General features: G+C 41.5%; 1 protein-coding gene across 3 annotated transcripts; it reads left to right on the top strand.

Moving 5' to 3' along the window:
- The first annotated feature begins 358 nt into the window (after positions 1 to 358).
- AGR2 (anterior gradient 2, protein disulphide isomerase family member) lies at positions 359 to 13,459 on the top strand. Of its 3 annotated transcripts, none has more exons than XM_040260611.1 (8): positions 359 to 446; positions 3,358 to 3,503; positions 3,764 to 3,827; positions 3,945 to 3,997; positions 5,248 to 5,321; positions 8,347 to 8,410; positions 11,192 to 11,275; positions 13,156 to 13,459. In XM_040260611.1, the coding sequence occupies exons 2-8, from the start codon at positions 3,365 to 3,367 to the stop codon at positions 13,203 to 13,205; spliced, it is 528 nt and encodes a 175-aa protein (XP_040116545.1). In that variant the 5' UTR covers positions 359 to 446; positions 3,358 to 3,364; the 3' UTR covers positions 13,206 to 13,459. The 3 variants fall into 3 exon arrangements, with proteins under 3 accessions (XP_040116545.1, XP_040116542.1, XP_040116544.1); XM_040260608.1 differs by having other exon boundaries at positions 392 to 464; XM_040260610.1 differs by lacking the exon at positions 359 to 446 and adding an exon at positions 505 to 672.
- The last annotated feature ends 6,134 nt before the right edge of the window (positions 13,460 to 19,593 follow it).

The following is a 19,593-nucleotide window of genomic DNA, read 5'->3' as shown; positions in this document are numbered from 1 at the left end:
GTGAATCATCTCTTGTGTGTTTCTAACTAAATAGAGGCAATCTGCCCAAGAGAGAGAGAAAAAAAAAGTTCTACAAACCACAAATTCATCCAATCACACAAAGACAAATCAGCCTTCAGGCAAATCAAATGTCTTCATTTAAACTGTACCTGGATTTGGCACTCTGCCCACCTTTCTCAAATCTCTTAACAATATGCTTTCACAAAGAGTTAAAGGCATGCATACAGAAAGGGACTCTCTCTGCAACATTGTTTTTTAAAAACAGGGAACTCTTTAGCCCCGGGAAGACCTGGGGAGAGAAAAGTTCCTTTCAGAGTCTGCACCTTGTGAGTACAGGGTTAGTGGGTGGGACTGAGGTGTGCTCAGGTGCATAAATAGAGGCGTGGGCTGAGCTGGCATACTAGGAAGCTTGGACTGCATCGAGGCCGCCTGGCTCACACAGACAGGTGGGTGGGGAGATCCAGGTAAGGCTCCTGACAGCATTGTTAGACGGGCACCCGTTAGAATGAGCTTTGGCCTCTGGTTACCATGTAAAGGTGTAGGCAATCCACAGGCAGAGGAGTGCGGGGCAGTTCCAGGAGCAGCAAAATGGGATTTGGAGAGGGAATTGGAATTTTCACCAGAGGCTTCCTAGAACCTCTCTGTGGAGCGATGTTCCTGAGCTGATTCAAGGTAATGCTTTCTCCCCCAGAAAACGAGAGGTTTAAGAGTGAGCCAACTACTGGAGTTTTCAAGCCTGACACGGAGCCCAGGGTCTCCTGTCTTGGTTACTGAGCCCTGATCACCATCTAATGCTTGTTTCTTTCTTACTGGCAAAGCAAAGACCCACAGGGCTGTGAAACGTCAGCTCAGATTAGCTGCTGGGGATTACCGATCAGAATATTATTGCAAATCAGGAAATAGCTTTCCTTCTGTGTCTGATACAAAGATATCCTTATTGCTTATTCAGTCTTTAAATTCACAGGGCAGAATGTAAAAGGAGAGATCCAGTTACTTTCCTAAAGCATTTATGAACAAGGACATTGAAACCTCCTGCAAGGCATTCATTGATGAAAACAGAGATATAATGAGCAGTGAAAAGTGCTGGTTTCATAGTGTGTGTATGTGTCTCCAAATTATCAGTGTCCTCCATGGTTAGCTTTCTGTTTTGAGGTGGTTTATGCATGCAATTTGCAGATCACAGTCAATTCAGGACTAAAAACTGATGTGTTGAAAACAGTACAGTGAATCTCAGAAAATCTTGTTTGTACAGCAGGAGTTATATTCGGCTCCCTTGAGTCATTCTGCCATAAAACATGTATGAGGTATCAATAGTTCCAATCTAAAAGCTGAAAAGCTAAACAGGAGGTCCTAATGGCCACTTGCACAACAAGAACTGTCAGTGAATTACATAAATACTTCACCACCTGTTTACTGCTATTTTTGCTAATATACATTTGTTGCCATACATAAAATATAAAATCAAACATTTGTCGATAAATTTCAAGTCATTACTTGCATGATATTTTCCGAATCAACCATTATCCTGAATAGTGTAATTATTCTCACATAAGGGTTCTTGGTTTTTAGTGTTGTTGACGTGAAAAAGAAGTCTTTATAACAAAAAGGCTGGAAGACTTGTAGCACAGTTGGGGTGCTTGTGCAAAAATACTGGATACAAAAATTGTTACTGGCATTTCTGTATCTTTATGGATATAGAAAATGAAGACAGTGTATCCCTGTTTTTTGCTTATGTCTTTTTTGTGAGACATTGCGTGGCTACTACATACTATGACATAGACAATAATTGGTCAGATTAATACAAGGCATCATCTGGATTTGATAACTTAGCAATGCCTTTTTTTTTTTTTTTTTAATTGGCTAATGCTTAACAAGGCTTCCCCAGGTGGCTCAATGGTAAAGAATCCGCCTGTCAATGCAGGAGATGTGGGTTCAATCCCTGGGTTGGGAAGATCCCCTGGAGAAGGAAATGGCAACTCATTCCAGTATTCTGGCCTGGAAAATTCCATGGTCAGAGGAGCCTGGCAGGCTACAGTCCATGGGGTCTCAAAAGAGTGGGACATGACGTCACAACTAATCAACAATGCTTAACATGCTATCAGAATATGAGACAGTTTACCCCTTAGAAACACTGAACATTGACGGTCCATCCTGTTTCTCTTGCAGAGTTCATTTAATTTGAAACACACCAATATTAGACTTAGGTGTTTCTTTTTAACCAATTTCAGTCTTTGGCTTTACTAGCATCCCATGTCTCCAGCTTTGCATGCCATGGTCCCTGGATAGCCCTAGTGATTCGTTAGTGCAATTCACTTTGCTAGCTCACTTACTTCCTCACTCACTCATGGACCTTACCTTGCTATTCTCTTTCCCATTCAAAAGCATCTGCTTTGAAATAGTACAACATTTCCTGATATTTAAATTTGGAATACTGGAAAGAAAAAAAATTAACAAAGAGACATTTACGAGATTGGTCTTTCTGTGTGATGAGTCCCATAGAATATTTTATGGGATAAAATAGAAATATTTTGTGCACAACCACCTACCTATACAGGCCCACACTAAGTGTCAAAGAATTAGTTCACTGGAAGAAACTTCCACTGATGTATTTTAACCAGTTCAGAACCAATATATCTAGAGTTTGAGTAAGTGTTACACTAGAGAGAGAGCTGTGTGTGTGCAAGCCTTTAGTTGAAAGATAAAGTTGGCAGTTTCTAAATGAAATAAATCATTTCACTCAGATCTTATTTTTCAATGGCAGTGTCCCCATTTTAACAAATATTAAAGAAATATGTATGTTTAGGGCAACTTTTTCCGAATAGGAAGATGGGAGCCAGCACTGCAAAATGGCAAGATCCAAAAGCCTTGGTTCTATGCCCATCTCATTGGTCTTCATTTCTCGGAATTTCAGATTCTTCATCTACAAAATGAGACACTGGGGAGGTGGGGAAAGAGGATATAACTCCTAAGGTGTGTTCTACTATGAAGTTTTTTAGAAAAATATAAAATTTAAAGGCAAATTCCCTTAACTATAAGAATATATACATCTATCTCCTAATTTTCTTAAAATATATCTATATCTATTTCTACATTGTATGTTTCTATGGAGATCACCATCAGTATATTTTTTTCTATACAGATCTTATATAGAGGTGGATAGATAGAAATTTATACTATGCATTCTTAGGAAAGTTCTGTGGAAGGTATTTTTTCACTCCAATTGCATATGTTCAATCCCATCTAAGCCTCAATTCTTGTTGTGTCCCACGGTTGGGTTGCAATCTAAAGATTTTGAAAAATTGCTAATTTCTTTTTGTTTTACTGGCTTCTTGCTAATTTACTTGTTTTCCATATCAGATTTGCCATGGAGAAGATTCCAGTGTCAGCATTCCTGCTGCTGGTGGCCCTCTCCTACACTCTGGCCAAAGAAACCACAGTCAAACCAGGAGCTAAGAAGGACACAAAGGACTCTCAACTCAAACTGCCCCAGACCCTCTCCAGAGGTAGGAGTCACATTCCCATTGGCCTCCAATTATACTTAATTGGGAAGGATTTAACTCTCAGACCTGAGATCTGTGTGAACATATTTTTGTACGTGTTCTTTCTACATTTATCAAAGTTTACCATTCTTTCTGTTTTCTCTAGAGGTTTTTGCTCTTCTTTAGTATCAAGTATATAGTGATCCCAGTTTTACAACTGTTTATCAACAGCTCTGGGTCTGAAAACATAACAGGTTTATAGACACTGGGTTTTTTTGTTCTAGGTTGGGGGGACCAACTCATCTGGACCCAGACATATGAAGAAGCTTTATACAAATCCAAGACAAGGTAAAGACAAGTTTAGGGAACTCTCTCAAAGCTCTCAAGAGAGCCACCTAGCGATCTTTAGTGACACACAAAATCCTACTCATTAAACATGATCCTATCTCTCTTTGTCTCTTGAAGCAATAAACCCTTGATGATTATTCACCACTTGGATGAATGCCCACACAGCCAAGGTAATTTATACTTCTAAATATAATTTCTTTTATAGGTTTATAGCTTTAGAGGGAGAGTCCAGATCTCTCATCTTTATACCCTTAGCACCCAGCACAGTTGAATTAAAAAGAATATTTTATGTAGTAAACACATATTTTGAAGTAACTTCAAATATTTCCACATTTTGTGTTAACCATTGGCTCACAGTTTGAAAACACCAGCTCTAGAATTCATCCCTGACTTCTTGCTTTGTCTTTTATCCCATATTCAATACATCAACAAATACCAAAGATTTACCCTCACAGTATGTCCAAAGGCCAGCACCGGCCTCCTGTGCACACCATCTGCGCAATCGCACAGGACACAGTGCTTCGAAGGCGCCTATGCTTGTTGTAAAGATCAGCTGTTGCCATCTTAAAAGTCATAGTAATTTTTGAACAAAGAGCTCCATATTTTCATTTGGCACTGGTGATGGTGGTTTAGTTGCTGTCTGACTCTTTTGATCCGATGGACTGTAGCCCGCCAGGCTCCTTTGTCTGTGGGATTTCCCAGGCAAGAATACTGGAGTGGGTTGCCATTTCCTTCTTCAGGGGGATCTTTCCAACCCAGGGATCAAACCCAAGTCTCCTGCATTGCACGTGGATTCTTACCTCTGAGACAGGCACTGGGCCTCATATATTACATAGCTGCTGCCCAAATGCAGCCACTCCCTACTACCTTACTGCTACTGCCCTCGTCCAAACCTAGATGAGATCTTGCCTAGCTCTGTGACAGGCACCTACCTGGCTACCCTAGGATGCATCCCTAATATCTTTGAATGTATCAGCCTCTCATTTCAATGTCATTTCCTCAAAGAAGTCTACCCTGAACACTATACTTTTAAACCCCTTGCTTTGCTTTATTTTTCTTCAAGTGCTTATCTCCACCTAAAACTACTTGCTTGTTTATGATCTGTCTCCTACACAAGCATTTCAGTCCTATGAAGAAAGTACATTTTATTTTTTTCCCACTGCTCTATTCCCAGTACATGAAACAGTCTTGCCACATAGTAAACACTCAGTAAACATGGGTTAAAAGAGATGAATGATTGACTGACTGAGCAGGAGAAACAAAGCTGGTCAATGGTCTAGATATTTCTTTGTTAATCATTTGCAGAAAGGGTGGGGTTCAATACTGTATTAAAAATACAGTTCAGTTTAAAATCTAACAGAGAACAATGGTTTTACCTGGTGATGAGATGAATGCTTCACTATTTTTCTTTGCATTATAGCTTTAAAGAAGGCATTTGCTGAAAATAAAGAAATCCAGAAGTTGGCAGACCAGTTTGTCCTCCTCAATCTAGTTGTAAGTTAGCTCTTCATCCTCACTACCATTTCTCTCAGTATTTGAAATGGATGGTTCCTTTCTCCTATATGTCTTAATCATACTACTTTAACGGGGATCTGTTCTGAATACCACATCTCATAGACTACAGAGAGAAAAGATTTTATTTTGCATCTATCTTGCATGTCTACATTTTTGTTTATATATGTGCGTATATACGTGATCACATCCGTGCCCAGTTGCTCAATTGTGTCCGACTCTGCAACCCCATGGACTGTAGCCTGCTAGGCCCCTCTGTCCATGGAATTTCCCAGACAAGAATACTGGAGTAGTTGCATTTCCTTCTCCAGGCAATCTTCCAACTCAGGGATTTTGTTTAGTGACTAATAGTTTTAAACTGTCTGCATAACACTCTCCTGTGGTCCGGGATTTCTTTGTTGCTGTAATAAGTGGGAAGTTTTTGTCATTTACCAATTCCTTGCTGTGCCCCTTTCCCCTGCGGTCCTGGCTGCTCTCCACTCATTCTTACTCCATGTGCCCTCTCTCTCTCTGGAAGAGACAGCTTTCTGGGTGGCCAAATCTAATCACTTCATGAATGCTGTGGGCCAATGCTTCTCTATCCTAATTGGCCATCACCACCTCTCTTCATGGTAAAGGTTTCTGTTTTTATAAGTTCTACTCGGTGTAGAAACAAGATCCACTTCTGCTTCAAAGGCAAGCAATCAGTAAACAACTCAGAAAACTCTTTCGTAACCCTGTGTCACCCGGGACTTCTCTCTCTCTCTCCTCTTTCTGGGTTGACAGGTGAGCTTCTTCAAGGAGCATCCATACCAGCCGTTCTTCTTCACCTCCTTCCACAGGCTCCTCTTTCTCCATTTATCCCCTTAATATAAGTGACTTCCTGATCTCTATTCAACCTACTTCTCTTTCCATATTTTATATTCTCTATGGACAATTTCATCCAGACCTGCCCACTGGTAATTCCCCCGTCTTCCTCGAATACACAACAGCTTCCAATCTGTGTCCACAACCAAATTTCAGAGATCTTGCAATCAGCTTTAACGTGATATGTTCAACACTGAATTTATCAACATAACAGGTTTTTCAAAAAGCTCTTTTTTCCCCATTCCCTATTCCATTAGAGTGTTATTCTAGACTTGACTCTCTGGCAGTCATGAAGGCCTGCGGTTCTGACTCGGAAAGTCTTACTATTGGTCACTTCCCTGTAAATCCAGGACCGCTGTTTTAGTGTAAGAGTTTTTCACTTCACTAGCTTACAGTAAGTGGCTCTCTGACTGCAAAGTAAATCCTGTCTGACCCCACATGACTGTCAGGGTAATTACTCTAAAAACCAAATTGGGATCACGGCTCTTCTAACATCCCTCCAGCGGTTCTCTATTTACGGGCAAATCTGAACACTGTGGTGAGGAGTGCAAGGCCACTCATGAGCCGCCCCCGGATTAGCTTTCTAGCATCATCTCTCACTACAGCCTCAGCCTTTGTGTGTGTGCTCAGTCACTCAGTCCAACTTTCTGCGACCCCACAGACTGTAGCCCACCAGGCTCCTCTGTCCATGGAATTCCCCAGGCAAGAATGCTGGAGTGGCTTGCCATTCCCTTCTTCAGGGGATCTTCCTGACCCAGGGAATCAAACCTGTGTCTCCTGCATTGCAGGTGGATTCTTTATCACTGAGCCATCCATAAGCCATCCCTACCCTTTAGACTCATCCAAATACTTGATTATAGGAACTTCTAGGTCTTTCATCTGCCTTTGTATCATCGTCCCCCCTCCTCTGCCCAGAATGACCTCCTTTTCTACGTAACTGACTCCTATTCATTTTCTAAAGATTTCTCTTCACCCACTTCAGAAAGTTCTGTGGAACCTGCAGACAGGGTTAAATGTCCTACTCTGGGCACTCGATGTGCCTGCATACCCTTCATCATAGCATCTCACCCACTGGGTCCCCAATATTCCCTCTCCATCTCCCAGTGTGTGCTAAGTCTCTCAGTCATGTCTGACTCTTTGCGACTCCATGGGCTGTAGCCCACGAGGCTCCTCCGTCCATGGGATTCTCCAGGCAAGAATACTGGAGTGGGCTGCCATTTCCTACTCCAGTGATCTTCCCAACCCAGGGATTGAAGCTGTGTCTCCTGCACTGGCAGATGGGCACCACTAGTGCCACCTGAGAAGCCCCTATCTCCCAACAGACATGCATTAATCCAAGAGAAGTGCAGTATACTGCTCAATAAAGTTCTGAATTAAAAAATGATAGATGAATTCTCAAGACAATCCTGTTTGCTTTGTAGTTTCTCCAAAGATGACTTCTATTTTTTTTCATTGATATATTTCTTCCTACTTCATCCAAGATGCTTTTCCTGAACACCATCAGTTCAGTTCAGTTCAGTGGCTCAGTCGTGTCCGACTCTTTGCAACCCCATGAATCACAGCACGTCAGGCCTCCCTGTCCATCATCAACTCCTGGAGTTCACTCAGACTTACGTCCATTGAGTCAGTGATGCCATCCAGCCATCTCATCCTCTGTTGTCCCCTTCTCCTCCTGCCCCCAATCCCTCCCAGCATCAGAGTCTTCTCCAATGAGTCAATTCTTCGCATGGGGATGGTGTGATCACTAATCTAGAGCCAGACATCCTGGAATGTGAAGTCAAGTGGGCCTTGGAAAGTATCGCTACGAACAAAGCTAGTGGAGGTGATGGAATTCCAGTGGAGCTGTTTCAAATCCTGAACACCATATGCCTCCCAAATTCTCCATTATTGAATGCTGGGGTTCCTTATTCATCACAGACATCAGCTCTTTACCTCCTGTTCTGCATCACATTCTGCTCTAGCTTCTTTATTATTTCATGCGTATAATTAGCTTCTACATCTGTATCATTAAACTCTGTTAGAGGTGTGCCTTATAGTGTTTTAAGTGTTTTAGTGTTTAAGTGTTACAGTGTTTTAGTCCAGGAATGGACATGTTTTTATAACAAGTTTGAAAATAACTGAAGGATAAACAAACTGAAAGTTGCTTTTTTTTCAATCTTAGTATGAAACAACTGACAAACACCTCTCTCCTGATGGCCAGTACGTGCCCAGGATTTTGTTTGTTGGTAAGTAAGAGTGACGATGAGATAAAACACACTCTGAACACTACACAAACACTGCCACATCTTTTCCTCTGTCCTGCACACCCTCACCTGTTGTTTCACCGCAGCCGAGGAAATGACAAAGCTGGGGTGAGGGGTGGTGGGGGATGGTGGGTCAGCTGTTAACTTTCAGTTTCACAAACTATTTTCATTAGAAAATGCAAGCGCCTACCTATTTTCATACATGACATTTTTTCATCTGCTAATTTGAACTTTTCATTTTCTGCCATAAGAACACCTGAGATGGAAGTACCCTATTCATTGTTAAATGTATTTCCCCAAATTATATCATGCCTGGAAATATTTAATCAGGCATCCTTTTGTTTTGTGTGCTGGATTTTTCTTTCTGATGCTTTTGGTCATTATTTTTAGGTGTGTTATGAATATGAGCTGAAAGAGAAAAAAAAAAATCAAAGGAGCCATGCTCCTTCCTGCCACCGGTACTTTACATGTGCCATCTCCTGCCTGCCCCCAGCCTGCCTCAGTATCCCCAGGCCACCTGGGTAATCACTGTCATTCACAGACCTGCTCAAAGCCCCATGATGTGCTCTTGTAGCACCACGTTCCTCCCAATGGTCACTCTTTCCTCAGTTATATTTTTGCATTTACTGGGTGATTGTTGAATAATTATTGACCCTCAAGTGGCAGAGACTAGATCTTTTTCTGCTCATCATCATATTTTCAGAATGACCCTGTGGTAGGCTTACAGTAAATATTTGTTAAATGACTGAACAAATGAACTGAGTTTGGCTTTGATCAGAGTAACTCAGATGCTAAAGAATCTGCCTGCAACGTGGGAGACCTGGGTTTGATCCCTGGGTCAGAAAGATCCCCTGGAGAAGCAAATGGCCACCCACTCCAGTATTCTTGCCTGGAGAATCTCATGGACAGAGGAGCCTGGCGGGCTGCAGTCCATGGGATTGCAAAGAGTCAGACACAGCTGAGCAACTAACACTTTCACTTTTGATCAAGGTGATACTGAAAAAAATGGGGAAAAAAAATCCGTAATTAAATTCATCATATAGCACACCTCACTCTGACCAAGTGTAATTCATCCATGTTCACACTAACCTACAAAACAGAAAAAGCGAAGGGAGGGAAGGAGCAAGGTTGAACCAGAGCTAATCTTACAGATTTGGTCTTGTTGGGATTTAGAAGATTTAGAATCCTTACACTGAAAGGGCCTTTAGAGGTTATCCACCCACACCCCGTGCAGGAATTCTCTTCAGTGCTCCTCTTAAGGGCAGTTTGCAGTGCTGTGCTGTGCTTAGTCGTTCAGTCGTGTCCAACTCTTTGTAACCCCATGGGCTATAGCCCACCAGGCTCCTCTGTCCATGGGATTCTCCAGGCAAGAATACTGGAGTGGGTTGCCATTCCCCTCTGCAGCGGATCTTCCCAACCCAGGGTTGGAACCCAAGTCTCCCAAATTGCAGGTGGATTCTTTACTGTTTGAGCCACCAGGGAAGCCCAAAGGCATTTTAAGCCCTGTCTAATTCCTCTGGTCATAAGGACCAGGTCCCAGGCAGCTTGCTCTTCCAGCTCAGTAGTTCTCCACGAAGCCTGCGTATTAGAATTGCCAGGAAGATCTGAAAAATCACGTTGCCCAGGCTACCTCTCAAACCAGTTAAATTAGAATCTCACAGGGTGGCACGCAGGTGGCAGTCTTTGAACGCTCTGCTGGTGACTTCCCTGGGCAGCCAGGGACTGTGAGCCGATGGTTGGGAGACTTAAAAGCTTTTCTTACGTTAATAGATTATGAAGGTGAGACCCTGTGTGTACACCAGGCAGAAGTAGAGTAGATCTTAAGTCTTTTTTGAGCAAACACATGTCAGTTTCCTGTCATTTATGTCTGCTGGTCCCAGTCCAACATTTTGAAATGACAGGGACTGTCCATCAAGTACCAGTGACAGACTTGGCATGCATGAGGCTGGGTTTCATGTGTCCTCTTCATCTAATTCTCAGGTAATGGACCACGGGCTCCTTTAATCACTCTCTTAAGGAAAGGCTGCTAGGCCTCTGTATATCTTAATACCTCCCGTTTGGATGTATCTTGTTTATACTTTTTCTGCTCATTAATTGATAACTTCAAGTTAAATGTAAAACATGAAAAATAAAAAGACTTAAACCTAGAGGAATATATACATAAGGGACTCTCAAATCTCTATTTTTAACATGCAGCTTGTTAACAATAAAGAAAAAAAAATCATAGAGGACAATACACAATTATTTTACCTTGGCTGCTCTTAAGAAATTGTATTCTTCATTTAAAAAAAACAAAAACAAAAAACTTTGGTTTGGAAAACTATCATTTGATGTGTGTTTCTAATTATCTAGGCTGCTCTTGGTAACATATTTCAATTATAACATAATCATTTCAAAAGTTTAAAATAATTCTTTAGTAGAGAATGCCATTGCTTTCACCAAAAACAAAATACCACTTCAACAATGTATATTACCCTGACTTCAGGCTGCTATAGATAGAACAACAGAGTTTGTAACCTTTTCCACAAATACCACTGCCAGGCTACTGAATGCTCCCAGTCTGGCTCTGGGTACCAGCTGCAGTGGCCAAGTTGCAGACTGGATGGAGGAGAATCCCATCCAGCAGAGCATGTTGTGTTCCTTTCATGGGATGTGAATAAATACACAGGCTTTCATGGGATGCAAATAAACACATAGGCTTCCTCTGCAAAAGAGGTTCCTTTGAAACAAAATACTTCATTCCTTTTGGCTTTTTCTCTGTAGATCCATCCCTGACCGTTAGAGCTGACATCACTGGAAGATACTCAAACCGTCTCTATGCTTATGAACCTTCAGACACAGCTCTATGTAAGTGTTACCTTCTTGGAATATCCATAGAATTGCTGTTGTGATGGGTAGAGAGTCTACATTGGGAAGGGAAAAAAGCCGTGCTCAGAGACTCCAGAGAAACAGTCTAACCATATCCAGTCTTGTGTTCCTCATCAAATCACATTCATTTTGATCTCATTTTTAAAAGTCTCAAAGTAGAATTATTTACATTAGGTGTCTTTCCCTCCAGGAGGACCCTAGGACCATATTACATGCTTTTCACGTTTCTCTTCAGCACAAATAACTCCTTCGACCACAAAATTCAGTACAATAGTAATAGTACCAGGGTAATAGTAATAATCTGCATGCTTTGTTAATTTTTTTTCCCAAACAACAAAAGTAAAATCATTTAGTCCAGCTTATTAAAGCTGAATTTGAGTTCAATTTTAAAGGTCAGTGGGAAAGATGGTTCCAAATAGTTGCCAAGATACTCAATTCCCCTGGGGTTGCCATAAAATGGAAAAAAAAAAGTTTGAGACTCAAGGCAGAAGAACCTCAATGGGAGACTGTACCTAGCTGTGACATGTAATTAGTCCTTCTGGGAAGAAAACTGGGTTTTGTCCTAGGGATCAATTTGCTCAATGACTAATGACTGTACAGACTGGCATTGTCCAATTTGTCAGCCATTAGCCACATGGAGCTGTTTAATAGTAACTTTAATGAAAATTAAACAAAATTCACCAAGAGAACACTGTATTTCAAAAAGACACATGTACCACAGTGTTCATTGCAGTACTATTTACAATAGCTAGGACCTGGATGCAACCTAGATGCCCATCAACAGATGAATGGATAAAGACGTTGTGGTACAAATATATGATGGTATATTACTCAGCCATAAAAAGGAATGAATTTGAGTCAGTTCTAGTGAGCTGGATGAACCTAATGCCTGTTACACACAGTGAAGTCAGTCAGAAAGAGAAAAACAAATATGGCATATTAACACAAATATATGGAATCCAGGAAAATGGTACTGATGAACCTATTTGCAGGGCAGGAATAGAGGACTCAGTCACAGAGAACAGACTTGTAGACACAGTGGGGAAGGAGAGGGTGGGATGCAGAGAGCAGCGTGGAAACATAAACAGTTGCTGCATAACACAGGGAACTCAACTCCGTGATCTGTGATGACCAAGAGGGGTAGGCCAGGGTGGGGGGTGAAAGGAAGGTTCAAGAGGGAGGGGGACACATGTATAGTTATGGCTGATTCACCCTGTTGTATGGCAGAAACCAATGCAACATTATAAAGCAATTATCCTACAGTTCAAAATGAAAATTTTAAAAAATTTCAATCTACAGACACAGCGACCACATTTAAAGAACTTAATGAGCAAGCACTGAACATTTTTCATCATCACAGAACTTTCTATTGGGTGGCATCGACCTAGAATGTTATTTCGGGAAGGATTGTGAGGTTGTGTCCAGCAGCAGGAAAGAACGTCCCAGTCCATTAGCAATGCCTCCAATGGGTGCTGAGAGAGCCAGGGGATGCACATCCCAAGTGTATTGAACATTCTTGAGATAACAGTATAAAGCTTAACCTATTAAGTCTTAACTTTGGGCTCCTTAAAGGCAGGTATTCTGCACAGGTAATATCACCATGCCTTGTAGAAAAGGAATTGAATAAACATTGGAAGAGATCTGGATTATAATGAAAGCCATTTCTTATACTTTTAGAAAATTTTTACAAGATTACCAACTCTTCACCTTATGATAAAATAGCACCTATTATAAATTAATTAATTTAAAAAAACAGCACCTATTAAACAAGAAATAGAATACTAGAGTTTGGGGATAAACTATAACTATTAATATAATTCTGATGATGTGTTGATTCTTGTAACTTTTTCCTCTGTTAGTGCTTGACAACATGAAGAAAGCTCTCAAGTTGCTGAAGACTGAACTGTAGAGAAAACACAAAATCTCTAAGATCCTCCCTTTGTGTTGGGCCTTGAGACTGGGAACCAGAGGAGGTTTTGAAAACCCGTGGAGAAGGCTGAAGCACTGGTGAACCTACTGATTAGATGATGGTTTCATGTTACAACAGCTTTTTTTTTTTTTAATTGGTTTTACATATACATGTATGAAAATAATGTCATATGCTCCCATAGTGAGCCGTGATTTTTTAAAAAATAAATCCTTTTAGGGAGTGTTCAAACTGTTCACTTTTTCCCCAACCTGGTCTTTCACGAAAAGCTATTTGGTTTACTCACCAAATAGGATTTGTAAACACAAAATGTTCGGAAAGGGGACAAGACAAACCTAGTTCAAGCAACAAAGCCCAAAGGCAAAATTATCATCTCATCTCACTATAGTTTCTCACTGGGTGACTAAAAGTAGACGTGAGCTTGAACAACAGAGGTATCAGACAATATGCTCCAGGGTGACAGAGTATTTAGAAAGCCATCCCGAGCAATTAGTCTCTAATTGAAGAGGTTCTCCGGTGGCTCAGTGGTAAAGAGCCCGCCTGCAATGCAGGAAACACCAGACATGTCAGTTCGATCCCTGGGGCTGAAAGATCCCCTGGAGAAGAAAATGGCAGCCCACTCCAGTATTCTTGCCTGAAGAATCCCAGGGATAGAGGTGCCGGGTGGGCTACCGTCCATGGGTCGTAAAGAGTCAGACATGAGTTAGCAAGTGAGCATTACCACTAATTGAAGACCACCTTGCCTCACTCTGGCCAGAAACTCCTATAGACACACTTGGATTTAGCAATTCATTTTTACTTAGACTTTGCTCTCAGAGAGAGCCTCTGACAGGTAGCTTTCTCCTTCAGAAGGCCAATTTTGTGAAAAGGTCATTCAGAGAACATCTGTATCCTTGAACACACTCCAACCACACCCTGAGAATTCAGTCTCATACTATATTTGGTTTCTTAAGATTTTAGAGTGCTCGTCTGAAATAAATTCAGTAAGAGCAAAGGGCAGTGACATCACCTCTATGGGGTAAAGATCAGAGGTCACCGTCTCTCTTTGGATGTTAAGGGGGAAGGTGTCATCAGAAATAGGAGAGCAGCTTTACCTATTTTTAACTCCGTATTCTGCCTGACAAAAACTGTTATTGTTGTGTTGTCCAGTCACTCAGTCGTGTCCGACTCTTTGCAACCCCATGGACTGCAGCATGCCAGGCTTCCCTGTCCTTCACCATCTCCCAGAGTTTGCTCAAACTTCATGTCCACTGAGTCAGAGATGCTATCTAACCATCTCATCCTGTCACCCCCTTCTCCTTTAGCCCTCAATCTTTCCCACCATTAGGGCCTTTTCCAATGAACACAATGAAAAGACAAAAATTAGCAATGTGTATTCCTATGTACTTACTAATTAATACTAAGTATCACTAATGTACTTAGTATATGTGTGCTCAGTTATATCCAACTCTTTGCGACCCCATGGACTGCAGCCTGCCAGGCTCCTCTGTCCATGGGATTGCCAGGCAAGAACACTGGAGTCGGTTGCCATTTCCTTCTCCTGGGGATCTTCCTGACCCAGGGATCGAACCCGCATGCCCCATTGGCAGGCATGTTCTTTACCACTGAGCCACCTGGAAAGCCCACTAATGACTTCAATACATATTTAATCTCACATTCATTATTATACAAAATTCCTTTATCATCCAACCTCCACTGCCTTCCTTAGCCCCCAAATGGTTGTGGTGGTCTGTGCCATGCTTTGTATATTGCTTATCTATTGCTTGTCTTAATTAACTTTTTGTTTGTTTGGATAGAGCCCTTCTGAGTAGGTCCTTTGGCATTAGTAACTTTCCCAGTTAATACTTTCTAAAATACTTTCTCTCACACAGTACTGTCAAAGAGCTCTGCACTAATCTGTTCTAAGCCTATACTGATGATTTAAATCCTTAACAAAACTGTCACCAGAGAGACTGGGTGCCCTTCTTGTAAGTAGGTAACCTACTGTGCTTAAATAGGTAAAATGTTCCATTTAGAAATGTCTCTGAAGGTTAGCTGGAGGAAAAAAAAGAATTTCTACTTGAATAAACTAACAGTTTGAGTAACAACTTCTAAGCTATTCAGGTTTCCCTTATTGTACAATAAAAGTGGTTGCTTTTTTCTTTTTTTTTAAGTTGGGCTGATACGAAATATGATTAAGCCCTTAAAATTTATCAAATGTTATTTTAGCAACCCATATAATTTATAAGATATAAATACATCTCTAAGAAGCCTAATGTTAAGGTTGCAAGGAAAATAAGGCTCCCACAGAAAAGTGGCAGAGCAACAGTCATTTTAAAAAAGCTGATCAACTTTGACCCAGTTTCCTCTACTTGCAAGAGTTTGTCCCAATTAAATAGTTCAAGAGAAATTGTTCTGTGAAGATGCCTATGGCAACATTACTTAAACACCACCTCCAAATCTAATGATTACTTAGTTCACTAACAGAAAATGCACTATATTGTCATCAATAAGTTATGAACATCATATAGAGAAACAAAAAAGACAAGTGAAAAAGAGTTTTTAGGAGTTTCTATGCTATAACTGCAGGTACAGGAAATGTGTCTGTACACAGGTTAGAAAGAGAAGCTGCAAACATAAAAACCGTTGTTTTAGCTCATGGAAATGTTAAGAGTGCCTGCTCTTTCTACCAAGCCCTTTACTGTCATCTCACAGTCTTTCCTTTGTGTTTAAATAAACTTACGTGAAAGCATACCTTGAGAGAGAAACGGAAGAATGCTTTAAGACTAGAGTCTTATTTCAAACAGCTGAATCAAACTGTTGGTAACCTAGATGGGATATAAAATGGTGCAGCTACTATAGAAAAACATATGACCATTCCTCAAAAAATACAGAATTATCATACATCTGAGAAGCCCACTTCTGAGTAGGTACCCCAAAGATATCTATACACTCACATTCATAGCACCATTGTTCACAACACTTTGGAGGTGGAAGCAAACCAAATATCCATCGATGAATAAACAGGTAAACAAAATATGCGATATACATATAGAATGGAGTATTATGTAGCCTTTAAAAGAAGGAAATTTTGACACAGGCTATAACATAGATGAATATGGAAGACATTATGCTAAGTGAAATAAACCAGCCACAAATTCTGCCCCATTTCAATATGAGGCATGTGTATCAGTTAAATCCATAGAGTCGAAGTAGAATGGTGGTTGCCAGCTGCTGAAGGCAGGGAAAAAATGAGGGGTTATTATTGAACAGAGTTTCAGTTTGGGAAGATGAAAAAAACTCTAGAAATGAGTGGTGGTGATGGTTGTGCAACAATGTGAATGTACTTAGTAACACCGAACTACATACTTGAGGGTTAAAATGATAGATGTTATGCTATGTATATTTTACCACCTTCAATTTTTTTAATCAGTTTTATCTGAGGCCCCACAGCATGCAGGGGAGCAGGCAGGAACAAATTCTGGGAAAAAATTAGTAACAAAAAGCTTCTGTAAAAGTCATTTATGTAGACCATCAACATACCTGACTACACCTGTTTTAGAACTGTGGTCTTCAAAGGACCAGCTAACTCTGCTCTGGTTTTCTGCTTGCCTGATGCCGTCAGTAATCCTAGGTAGCTACCGAGGCCCCATATTTAGTAATCCCTGGTGAGAACAGAGGCTGAGGGGGAGAAGAAAGAGAGCTCAAAGGCAAGAACGGCACTTTCCAGGGCCCCACCAATGAGCAGACTTCAAAGGCCAGATGAAGTTAGCCGACTTACTAAAAGGCCACTTGTCAAGTGGTGACCTCACCAACCTGTCAAAAGCAAGATCCCCGAAGTAAGCAGAGTGGGTTCACCCTCCAGGTGGTGGCAAAGTCCATTCTTCGACATATATTTTAACTCACAGGCAACTCCCTGAAGCCCTTCTCTGCAAAAGAATTCCAAAAGCTGAGTTTCCTGAGGGGAGGGGAGAGAAAAGAGAGAGGAGGGGAGGAGAGGGGAGGGCAGGGGAGAAGCAGCCTGGCACTTGGAGGGGAAAGGGGGGGTCTGCCTTTCCCCTTTCCCACTGTCTCAAGAGTCATTTCAAGGACTACAACTGTCATTGACTACAATTGTGATAGTGACATTCCAGAAACATTTCAGCACGAAAAGCTCTGTCTGGTCTCTTTTTTCCTTTCTCCCTCTCCCTCGGGGGTCAGGTGGAAGTGTGGGGCAAAGGGCGCTGCCCCTTTAAAATTATCTAGAAAACATTCTCTGAAAACCCACCTTGTAATTAATTGCACCTGGCATAGAGAGCCTGGTGTAAAAATCAACTGCTAGCCTCAAACATGCCAAGGGCACAACAGCTTTAGCCAAACCCTTTTTCTGATCCAGACACCCAGACAACTTGGTTTTTCACCTTATTGTCATCTCCAATAAAACAACTGACATGTGAATGCCCCTATTTGCATAACCATGACGTCTGAAAGTGTTTTTCCCCTCGAAAATACTATGTAGAAACATGATTCTAACTTTCTCACTACCAGCTAAATGGTGAAACAGTTTCATATATTTACACAGTGCATTTTCAAAAGAATGAATAAACTTAAACAGGGCTAAACAAATATTTAGAAAAACAGCATGAGGTTGTTTCTGGCTGAAGGAAATGAAGAACTAAAAGCCACTCTTCTGGTTTCTTTTTCCTCTGGGGTTCCATTCAGCAACATATTCCTGAAGTTGAAAATGTATAACTGATTTTCACACCAAAATCACGGTGGCTCAGACACAGGAGCTGAGAGGAATTTAAGCTATATGAGCTGGAGATTTCTAGAATGTATAGCCTCAAAATTTTCCATTTGTAGTAGCATTACATTTTTCTAAAACATTTCTCTATGTGAAATACATATACAGAGAATGAGAGAATTTTTTAAAGCAGAGTTTGTCTTTTTTAATAAGCGCTAGGTTTAGAAGAAAGAAGCTCTAGAGTCTTTAGTCCTCAGTCTGGTGTCGGTCAAGACAGACCCTGATTTGACATGCACCCTCCTCTGAATTCCCAAAATGTTTTTGTGGCAAAATTTCTGTGCACACAGACAGCGGCCCTCCCGTCATCCTGGGATCAGTCAGACCTCAGCAGGTTCACCAACAGCCATCTGGGACTCAGAGGTTAGTGGCCCTAAAGAGTCATGCTTCTCAATTCCCGGGCTGTAACTGAGTTGACCTAATTAATGCTGTTGCAATTAAAGCACAAACCAAAGCTATGGGTTGCTTTTCTCTGGAACAGCCCCTTTCCACATAGAATCATTTGTACCAAGAAAAAGTATTCTATTAGGAGATTCCAGAACCTCATGGAAACTTCAAAATGCAACAAAGAAAATGGGGAAAATACAAAATGCTCTAAAGGAAGACAGAGTCCAGAAATCTCACTTCCTTCACGTGTCACAATCTCATGGTACAAGTGGGAACATTTTTAGGGTTGCCCTGAGCCCTGTATGACACTGAGGGAGAACAGAACATGTCACCCCAGAAAATGCCTCTTTGGCATAAAGATCACTGTGAGCCGATGACGTGAGGGGCATCACCGACTGAAACCGCCCACCCTGCCCAGGCGATCACAGAAACCATCTGCATGAGTGGTTTTATAACAGGAGATCCTAGTAAGGAACATGGAACTAACAGGTTACCACCAACCAGAAGAATTCGGGTTGAAAGGTTGGAAGGCGACAGGAGATGCGAGTCCATATGTTGTCCCAGAATCCTCCTCGCTGGAATCCATCTTGACTGAGCGACGTGTGAGCCACTGGGAAGGACCCTGAGTCAGAAAGATCGGCCAGAGACAGCCCGGAAACTAATCGCATCACCACAAAACCCGAGACAGCGAGCCACGTGGCAGAAGAGTCCTCTGGGGCTCCCTTACCCTGCTGCTCTCCACCCAGGTGGCCCTTCTCCACAGTCTCTTGTTTTGTCAGCCTGTGTGTCTCTTCGGACAATTCACTTCTGAGTGTTAGACAACCGTCCAACTCTCGGGACCTGGAAGGGGTCCCCTTTCTTGCAACAATTATTTTGGAGAAACAACAGACAGGAGAAGCCCTGAAAAAAAGAGTAGAAACTTACTCTTCTATAAGATAAACTTACATTTAAATCTCCATTTGTAAATACGTCTCCTTCTCTGTACCAGGAAGAGAAGCATCATTCCAAATCACCAAAAACTCATATCAATGGTGCTGGCTTAAAACTGCTGACAAACCTCATCCTTGTTTACTGTGCCTTTCCTGGTAACTTCCCATAACTGGCTTCCCGACCAACACACACACACACACACACACACACACACACACACACACACACACACACACACACACACACACACACACACACACACACACACACACACACACACACACACACACACAA

Source organism: Oryx dammah, unplaced genomic scaffold, assembly GCF_014754425.2.
Source record: "Oryx dammah isolate SB20612 unplaced genomic scaffold, SCBI_Odam_1.1 HiC_scaffold_18, whole genome shotgun sequence".
Taxonomy (NCBI): Eukaryota; Metazoa; Chordata; class Mammalia; order Artiodactyla; family Bovidae; genus Oryx; species Oryx dammah.
The sequence above is the reverse complement of the archived record's forward strand: the minus strand, read 5'-3'. Positions and strand labels throughout refer to the sequence as shown.